The 10,691-nt window shown below is 37.5% G+C and overlaps 1 protein-coding gene across 1 annotated transcript; it reads left to right on the plus strand.

Annotated features, from left to right (window-relative positions):
• Positions 1–5,489: 5,489 nt before the first annotated feature.
• LOC149804726 (uncharacterized) lies at positions 5,490–7,931 on the plus strand. The gene has a single exon (XM_089943478.1). The coding sequence runs from the start codon at positions 5,973–5,975 to the stop codon at positions 6,924–6,926; it is 954 nt and encodes a 317-aa protein (XP_089799604.1). The 5' UTR covers positions 5,490–5,972; the 3' UTR covers positions 6,927–7,931.
• The last annotated feature ends 2,760 nt before the right edge of the window (positions 7,932–10,691 follow it).

Below are 10,691 nucleotides of genomic sequence, written 5' to 3' on the forward strand. Positions count from 1 at the left end.
TAGTAAAGTTGTTTTTTATTTCGCCTACCAGGAGTGTGAATGCTATAATTTAAGTCACTTACTTTTTTCACCTGTATAAGAACCATAGTATTTAGCCTGAAGAGGAATTTGACGTATCGCCAAAAGGAACAGAACGATATCACCATGCTGAAAATTCATTTCCTTTGTAATTTTCGTCATACATTAATTTCATTTTCGACTGAGTAGAGTAAAGATTGATTCTTGCAACTTCACAAGCCTTTGACAAATTATATCTGAAATCAGAAACATAGTCTAGAAGATTATTTTAATTATCATTTGAAAGAAGTTTCTCTTTTAATAACTTCAATGGTCCACGGACAGTATGTCCAAAGTCTTGTTCAAAAGGACTAATTCCTAATGATTATTGAACTGATTCCTTAACAGCAAACAACAGTTAATGAACATCTTTATCTCAACGTTTTCCGGCATCAAAGCAATATGACTGAATCTTTTTTTTTAAAGTTTGATTGAATCTTTCTAAAAACCCTTGATTTTCAAGGTGATAGGTAGAAGATTTAAATTGGTTATACCTAAAACAATCGTAACTTGCTGGAAATTCCAGTCATAAAACATTACCCGTGATCAGATTGGACAGATTGTTTTATGGTTTAAGTTTTATTATTCCTCAATGGAATCGCCACTTGAAATCTCGTGGACACACACATTAGGATCAATAAGTATTGGATGCCTGATCTGGTCTTAAATAACAGACCGACAGTCTACCATTATTCTACTAACTGTTCGTCAAATGCAGGAATAGATTGCAGATGAACATTGTGCATCTTCTTATTGCGTGTTCCTACCTTATGACAACCGACTAAATCTACAATATTTTTAAACATTACTTTAAAATTTCGGCCAATGAAAACGAATCAAGATCTTGTGATAAGTCTTACTGATCCATGAAAGACTAGCCTAAGAAAATTAATGGGCTAGACTAAAACTTTCCTCACTATTAGACTTAGTAAAAACAATTTGATAGATCACTAACTACTCGTCACTAGCGGGTAGCTGGGGTGGTTTCCATTTCCTCACAAGGACCCCATTGTTTCACAAAATAACAAACAGGTATATATGTGGTTTCAGTGTCGCTAATGCATATCTGAAACAAACATGATATCTCAGGATCTTGTTCCACAATCAGTGGTTGTTGTTTGTTACTCTGATTAGAATTAGGAGAATGAGTAGTAGAAAGGGGATCACGTGATCACTAACTCTGGCCTGGTCAATAATAGGAGCAAAAGTTACCTCATCAAAAGCCAGTACGAGCAGCATTTTCTAAAGTTTCTATTTTTTGCAAATCAAGTCAGGGGTTAAGGCCACTATGGACGCGGTTCTTGAACTACTAACATGAGTTCTCTGAGTTTATCATAGTCTTCACAAACTATGTTATCTGAGCACCACCTATCAAATATTGCTCCTTTCCTCTTGCAAGTTCGACACGGGTCAATCCAGTTTCTTTTCTACAGTTCCTAAACCTTTGACGATATGCCTCTTATACCAGCTCATAACCCTTCAAGATAAATTCCTTTTCGGTCCGATATTTCAGTGCTTTTTACAAGCAACATCTATTGGATTTCACCAGTTGCCTCCCTTAGTATGGAATGCAAACTAACAGTAGCGTGTAAAAGCTATGCATTGTACAAAGGCCGAAAATGGCGGAGGCAATTGACTTCAAAAGTTTAACATCGAAAGAATCCATTACAAGTTTGTTTGTGCAAACACGAACCGGCAGTGGAAAATTGCTTATTTATGAATCCATTCCATTTGTGTGCTACTCTTGTGTCCATCGTGTAGGAACAGTGTTCAAATTTCAACAATTTGATTCTGATTGAATGCGATGCCTTGCCACTGCACCCCAGTGAAGTTCACAGACCCGAAACACTGAAATATCGGATCGATTGACAAAGATGTAGATATGTTCACATATCGGAACCTTAGCTAATGAAGATGGGTGTTAGATGAATGCATATGATAAGGAATACGTTTGTTTTGTGGCGACTGAAGGAGCTCAATGTCCTGTATTATGTTAGATACTGCAATTGAATAAGAATGAAAAATGAATACAAGTGCCTACATGATGGGCTGAGGATTATTTTATCCAGAACCCACAAAGCAACACCCATCTAATTTCCTCTCACTTACTGCGTAACAGAAAGTCGTCAAGGAAAATGTATCAAGCCTATCAACTCGGCATTAATAAGTAATCGAACTTGTTTAAGGTCTCCCTATCTGCGTGGGAGTTCCTGTTCGGTCAAGCATCCCAGGACACTATATTTCCAGCTTCAAGCGCTCAAGCATTTGAATCAGAACTGATATCAGTTCTAACTGTATGGTCTACTAATTGAAATAAAACAGAGGATGCGTTTTTTCTAATGATAGGATATTGATTCCATTGCTTGAATCAAACTATACTTAATGTTTTGTTATCTTTGCATCTCATTTGAAATTTAAAACAAAAACTGAAAAAGTGTTATGCCTAAAGCTCTGAATATTTTGGAGTTTAAATTTTCAAGGGAAATTTTATTAGTCAAAGTAGAAAATCTTGCAAGTAACAGTATGTCTAGATATTTACTCTATGGCATACAGACGGCCGGACAAGAAGCTACATTAGTTTCACTCTTCTTACATTGGCTTTACTCCGGAAACTGATGAGGAAAAGGTGACTGGACAGGGTTCAGGGCACAAGCTCTCACACGGGCAGGCATTGGAAGCATTCACACTCTTCTAATGAAATCACAGATCTGATGAACTGGCCACATCACCATGATATCAGAAGAGCGACTAGAACTTCTGATGTGAGCTGAAAGAGGGAACGCGCTCTCAGAAAGGTCAGAAGAACACTTCAATGATTCCCTCAAGTCACCTTTGGAACACTTCAAAATTGATACAGAGTATTGGGAAGATCTCGCAAAGGATCGCTCCACGAGGCGGAGTGTCGTCCATAATTAAGAAATAGAATTTGAAACGAGAATTGCTACCCATTTATTGTATCTCATGAATTCTCATCAATTAAATAATTCAAGGTACGATTTCACCACAGATTAGCATGAACGGTGTTCAGATTTTTTCCACTGAAAGTAATCATCTCTATGCGTCATGTGTATAATTTGAAGAAGAACACAAACTCACGTATTATACCACTCATACTCCATAAGAGAAAATAAGACTAGCAACACTTGATGTGTGCTGTCAACTTATGCGTACGATAGATCCAGTCTACTATCTCACTGTTTTGCTAATGTACCTACTGTCGAGCGGATTTAGATGACGATATTGAAAACAATGAATTTTAAAGTAGCAGACGACAATCTAAGTCTGAGCATGATTAAATGTATAGCTCAAATTCACAATGACTCTTGTCATGTGTGTCCTAGAAGACAGACCAGCAACTGCTGCAGTGCGTAGCAAAATTTATAATAAACAGGAATAGACTATCGACTGTCGCAATATGTTTAAAGGTTTATAGTTAACAGGAACAGTTTTATTAGAAATGGTAAACGTACATCGTTCACCAACAAACGCCACCAATAAATTACAACAAGGTGCAAAATTTCATGAAAAAGTGGCATCACAGAGACTACTGGAAAGAAAAAGAATTCGGTAACAGGATACACTGCTTGGCAAACGTCAGTATATTTATGTGTATTGTATTTGCACATATTCAAATATCTCTATCTCCAGGATTTTTATGTGTACTGCATTTATACTATTCAAGTGCTCCATCTCCATTATTTGTATGTCTACTGCATTTATACCATTCAAGTACTCCATCTCCGTTATTTGTATGTTTACTGCATTTATACCATTCAAGTGCTCCATCTCCATTATTTGTATGTCTACTGCATTTATACCATTCAAATGCTCCATCTCCAGTATTGTATGTCTAATGCATTTTTACCATTCAAGTGCTCTATGTCCAGTATTTTTATGTGTACTGCATTTATATTTAAACCATTCAAGTGCTCTGTCTCTAGATGTGTTAAAATCTTTGTTTATATATTGTCTCCAGCATCGAGTAAGAAGGACTGATTGATTTCATTTAATTATATTTTAGTTATTTTAAAGTAAGATGGTGAGTAAATATAACAATATGTATTAATTTATTAAAATACGTATTTCATACATATATGTACATTCACTGGATGTAAGGAAATCGTATCCGAAAATTAAGCACTACGTCATATATTCAGTATTAGAACACAATGTTTTTTGCAAATATGTTTCGTCTGTGGCCTCTGGTTTTATTATGAATTTCATGAACAAACTAAATCTCGTGATAGAACTCACCTTTCGATACAGTGTACACTTTATAATAGTTACATTACTTTTTGTTCCACCGTTTTGTGAGCATGATTGTTGTTGAATTTAAATCATAGCAAGTTCGAATCCCCCTTCCATCACCACCACCCCATTTCATTTCTTTACAGGTCTTATTAGGATTCAACTCAGTGACGAATAGATTTTAACAACGTTTAGAAGGTACATTTTAAATGTCTGCATTTATTTATATTTTAAGCGATTTTATTTTTCCCAGCATGATTATACGACTACATAAAAGATAAGGATTTCGAAGGTAGTGTGTTATTTTGACAGACGAAAAGAAAGCGTAAATTAATAGAACCAATACTGTCGTGGTGAAAACCTTTACTTCAGTCCGGACCAGGAATCGATGATAAAATACAGAGGAAGTAAATCATCTGGAATGTTAGATGCATATTAGTTATTAAACCCAGTAGCTAAATAGGTCTGGCCTTGCAAAGACTTGAATGTCTTCCCAATCACACATAAAATGCATAACTCCTTGTACAGAGTAGCCACCTCAAACGACTTCAAAGTATTTTTGCAGGCATAACATCTATATCTTTCGTCGTAAGAGAGAAATATTCTCTGTTTCAGAATCCATTGTAAATTATAAAATCTGAAATAGAGAGCTTAAATAACGTACCTGATTTCAGTCTTTTCCCTTATCCATTTTGTATGTGATTTGCATTGTGCGCTCTCTCAGAGATATCGTCGTTAACTCTTTAATAGGTTATGAAAGTTTGTTTTGAAAGTACATGTACTATTTCATTTCAACTTGCGTGGCCAATATTAACTGATTGTAAAGTATACATTTGAAAAGTGCCCCGGTGAGGCCATGTACGTACAAGAAACTCGTATTAGCTACTGATAGACGAAAGGCGAAATTATCTGCCTGCTGTCCTCAGTCATACATAAATCATGTTGTTTGGTTTGTGTAAAGTGTACTTGAGTTTATAAAAGCTACCATACTACACTTTCATCGAATATGAAGAATATAGGTGCGCTGGCAATTGGCTATTTCCCCATTGGTCCATTAACCATTAACAATGCATAGGGGCCGGATAGTTTTCAATAGTGGGTGGTGAAGTACCTACCCTCTTAAGCTGACTGTTCATAGCTTATAACAGGCCCAGCAAGACAATATTTTAGACTACCTGTTCTGAGCCACTGATCAGTTGTGTATTCTCTCATCCTTCTCTTCTGAACCTTGATCGGAGCGCTATCGTGCGTGACTCTTACTAACACAGAGAATTATAATGCGATACTTAACATAGTTAACTGTCATATTCTGTTGGAGCTCTACAGTAGAACGATAGTGATTCAGGACGAAGTGACATTTGTGTCAGGCAGTTATACGAAAATTGATTTTTTGTTACATAAAAAAAAAACATTTGGAACTTACATTTTGGATTCACTCATAAATAGAACGTGTTATGACATTTATTGGTTCTATTTATACAGGAAAATACTATTCTGCTTCAAACTGACGTTTGAGAATACAAACGCAGTTTCTGTGACCAACAAGAATATATTGTCAGAAAAAGACTTTGCTGGAAAGTTAGTCCATTATCACCACACCATTACTTACTCTTTCTGTGTCACAATACTGGTGTGTCTTCTTACTTTAAATATCTAAATCTGTCACCATGGCATCGGAATCTGTAGCGAAACCGGTCCTGCGACAAAAAAGAGCCAGCATAAAACGAAAGATAGATTATGACGAAAGCACACAGGAGTTTGACCTTTTACCTGAACATGATTCTGTAGAGGATGGGGATATCGTCGTAGATGAAGATATAGAAGCGCTAAAGTCAAAACTAAAACCAGAATACAACCTGCGCAAAAGAACGCTAGTAGTGCGACTGAAAACAGAAAAGCGAAAAGAATGTCCCAAGCAGCCCAAACCTAAATCGAGTCCAGCGCCCCTGAGCAAATACCGGCGGCGTGTTGCAAATGCCAGAGAGAGGGGTCGGATGCAAGACATCAACGAAGCTTTCCAGAAACTCGAAAACTTGCTCCCGGAGGAGGGGAAGGGACCTAAAGTAACCAAGGTAATGACTCTGCGATTTGCCCTACAATACATAGCTGCGCTGCGACGGATCCTTGGGTACGATGAGACCACTACTCCCACTGTTGAAATATGTGAAAGCTCCGAGAAGGATGTCTCCAATACTCCTGTTGACACTGAAAAGACTGTGATACCCTGCTCCTCACCAGTGAAGGTCGGTGATCCTTCTGATGCTACGTTCGCTTGCATAGGAGTAAAGGATAAGTGTTTAGGAGAATCCCAGGAACGTATGGACGCAAAGAAAGAGTGTTTTGGACTTGATGATTGCCTTTCCAAGACAATATTCGATTCAGAGCATAATGATCAGATGGAATATAAACTATGTCCCTTTACAACAGGCGATTCTTTGGATTTTTCCCGAAGTGAATCACTGGGGTCTCCCTATACGGACTCACTGCGCATGTCAGATGGAGAGTCTGTGCGTTCATCCAGTATTTCATCAGGAGATGATTCGTGTCTTAGTCCTCTAGATGGGGACCTCCTTCAGGGATTCTCCATTGAAGACTTCGAGCTGGAGTGCACTTCCGTGTAGTATGACTGATTAGAAGGTAATGAGTTGATCATCGCATCTGTCTGTGTGATCAGCGTGCTTGGATCATCGTTTGATTATGTACCGTGGAACACGAGAGTCTCGTATTATTGCACACCGTCCTGGATTTGTCAATAAAGAACAACGTATTATTGCACACCATCCTGGATTTGTCAATAATGAACAATCATTGTAACTCCCTACACTTCCTTTCAACTGATAGGGCATTTGCAAATATTAATATAATGTTTTGTGGTAAATGGAGTCGGGTAAGATCGTCTACTAAGATATATCATTAACATTATTTTTACGTAAATGCCGCACCATACTTCACCGGTAAGTGCTACAGTTGACTGTATTATATTCTACCCCCCAAAAAATCACTACTCTCTTCTTAGAACACTTTTCAAGAACCATACACTTTAGGGTAACTGTTGAAGTGAACTGTCATTCAGAGTTTTTGATTTATTATATTTTTGAAAATATAATATTGCTATCAAAAATACTAGTGTCGACACTAGTTTCGAATGCATGCAAGTTAATGTGTCATTTCAAGCCGTCATGGGAACAGAAAATATGCACACAGTTAAAGTCTGTCCCTTGTACTGAACATCAGTTTAAGGAGAGTGACCCTTGTACTGAACATCAGTTTAAGGAGAGTGTCCCTTGTACTGAACATTAATTAAAGGAGGTGAAATAGTCCTGCAGACATACGTTTTAGGGAATATAGTATTTTTATTTTATTTTGCAGAGTAATATAGAAAATCGGTGTTTTGGTTAATTTGTTTATATAGACACGCTAATGTGTATACTGTGACCGATGATTTCTGAAACTGTAGCATTGCATGATCAATAGATAGAAGGATTTTTAAGCAGTAATACATGTCTTAGGTAGGGAAGGACTACTGATCATGACCAGTAATTCATTTCAATTCATACTGGGTATATCAACATTATATTCCATTGAAATTCAGATATTATTTTAATAATATAATTTTTCTTCCGAAAGCGTTTCTTGTTTTATTGTGTTTGCACCAACTTTAGAATTGTGTTCATCCCAAGTGTGGATTTCAATAGCTACCTGTCAGGCTAATCTAATTGATAACAGCATTTTGGTAAAATGTTAAAGCTTTCAATCTCCTGTCTAGTCCCTAGTTATCGTATATCTATTTTATTGAATGAAGACTACCCGACACCCCAAAAGACTGTCTTTTCAAACTGAAGCAGACCTATTCTTTGACGCGTTCCGTCATTACAGCTTGATGTATTGTATTAACACATAAATGTCAAACGATGTGTCTGAGTCTATTTATCAAACCGCGGGATAAACAGTAATGTATCAGAGATATTCGAACACTACAATCTCCAGCCAAGAATAAATATGCTAGAAAAGTGAAGAATGGTGAACCCAGATATATCATTTATGGAGAACGAAAATAATTAAGCAATAAATTTGTGGAACGGAACGCCCACCCCTGGTGAAGGTAAAGGGCGGAGCCACCAAAAGACCCTGCATTAGAAGCGTTATCAGTACTTAATTTTAACGAGCTAAGTGTAAAGAAAACGTACTCGAGGAAACGTTTCGGTTATTTCCAGCTCATGCTTAGATTGTGGTGGGTCGGCTCCTTGGAACCCATCCCTTAAGACAATATGCAATTCCTCTCTATTTACTGGTTAACTTATCGCTAAAGGTGCTATGTCCACAATCCAATGCTTTACAGTCCCATACGAGTTATTCCCCCTTTCAATGCGCGCAAATGTATATTAACATGCGAGTCCAGCTGAGTATGTAGGGAGACTATTTGATCGTGGCCATTAAGTATTTCGTCCAAAAACCAACACAGTCATGAAGTATAACACTGTTTACGCTGCTTTTAATTGCGTGTCTTTAAAACTTTAATTAACTTACGCTGCTCTTAATTGCGTGTCTATTAAACTAATTAAGTTTCGCTGCTCTTAATTGCGTGTCTTTTAAAGTAACTAAGTTACGCTGCTCTTAATTGCGTGTCATTTAAACTGTAATTAAGTTACGATGCTCCCTATTCACCATCATAAAATTGGCAGGATCATAATTTACATTAAATTAAGATGACTGGTTTTTACGGGGTTCATGCTATTTTTCAGCAATGATAAGCTATACAATGTGGCCATTGTATTTGGTTGAGAAAGAATCCGGAGAAACCCATGGGAAGATATTGGCAATCTTTCTCACATATCCACGTTGGCAGAGCCTGAAACTCGAACCCACACAAACAAAGGTAATGATTTGTAAAGTCGAGAGTCTTAGATCACTCAGCAAACCAGGGTCTTTCAGCACTTGGACACCATCGAATGAAATGGGAAAGCTTTAAAGCATGGGTCATATGAATGCAAAGTACTCTTCGCATAGGTACTATGCAAAAAAATGTTTACAAAAAATGTTTTATAATAAAATTATGTCGTCATTGCATGCATATTTTCATTAACCAATTATAGCCCGAGAATACAATTTTATATGCATTTCGGATGATCATAAATGACTTACTTTGACGTCATGCATCAACGAAACCCTTCAGTGCAGCTACCAAAATTGAAGTGAACTCTTGCCGGCCTATCTATTGATGTCCAGCTCTTCATTCCTACTGCCTCTTCTAAGTCCAATCCAATACAAAGATCAATATTTCTTGTCGCATAATGCGTCGCCAGATCTTGGTCAATACGGTTTGTTATGACTAATTGATAGAACAAAAATAGACACTGATCTGCCGGCGCATTATGCGAAAGCAGATTAGGGTTAATGATGTTAGCAGTTGGACATTCATTAAAAGCGTGTATATACGGTACAGGCTAACCTTACTTTTCATTATTCATTTATTTCAAAAGTGCGCCATTCTGCTTCAGGAACAAATCTATTAATTCATGCGTGAAATTAAATGTGACAAAAGTTATTTCCTCGTCACAATTCACTTGACAGCTCGAGTTTATGTACAAAAACGTTGTACATTCTATATAAAGTAAAAAATAATGGGGAAAAATCAGTTGCAAAAATTGAAAGCGAAAATCGTATTAGCGACATGAAACGTAGGTAAGATGGTCTTGTCAAAAGACACCATTGCAAAAATGGGACATCCTAGATACACGCAATTATCACGCCATTACTTTATTTGTAACTTTAGGATGGTGCGTCAGTGATGGCGATTCAAGCCAAGAAATATACTCAACATAAAGTGAAATATTATGCTAAAAATGATATGATAAAATAAAGCATCATTACATGACAGTGTGATCTCAGTGGACGACGTGTTTATGGTAACAGTGTCTAGACATTCAAACCAGATTAAAGGTACTTTTAATGACCGTTGATTGTTATGCTTGTGTTTTCTTCTGGGTCATACGAATGACCTTGAACTATACATCTAGTGTGATTGAGTTGAAGGTTTGCGACTTTTACTTTCCTGAGATTAAGAGCCACCCATTTAGTACGTACTCATGGAGGGGGAGGGGTGTTAACCCAAACGCATACGCTCGCGTATGGGTGGTAGTCTACTGGCAAATGTACGTACTCACAGGAAACGGGGGGGGGGGGGGGTCCTCGATAATAGTGTGTCTGCATTGGCCTTCAAATGAGCCGCATATACCAGGAGAAGTAGGACTGTGGGAGAGGTGTCACTTGTATGCCACCATACCCCTGATTGCTAGCTATCACGCAGCTCAGCAGTGAGTCTGACAGTCTGGCAGCCTGTTACATGGATTAAAACACCCTTCAATCTGGCCTCACTGCAGACTGCC

This window comes from Sinohyriopsis cumingii, chromosome 2 (genome assembly GCF_028554795.1).
Source record: "Sinohyriopsis cumingii isolate HCF-2022 chromosome 2, ASM2855479v2, whole genome shotgun sequence".
Classification (NCBI taxonomy): domain Eukaryota; kingdom Metazoa; phylum Mollusca; class Bivalvia; order Unionida; family Unionidae; genus Sinohyriopsis; species Sinohyriopsis cumingii.

Coding starts and splice junctions, on each gene's coding strand:
- LOC149804726 (XM_089943478.1), top strand. CDS start 5,973: ATGGCATCGGAATCTGTAGCGAAACCGGTCCTGCGACAAAAAAGAGCC.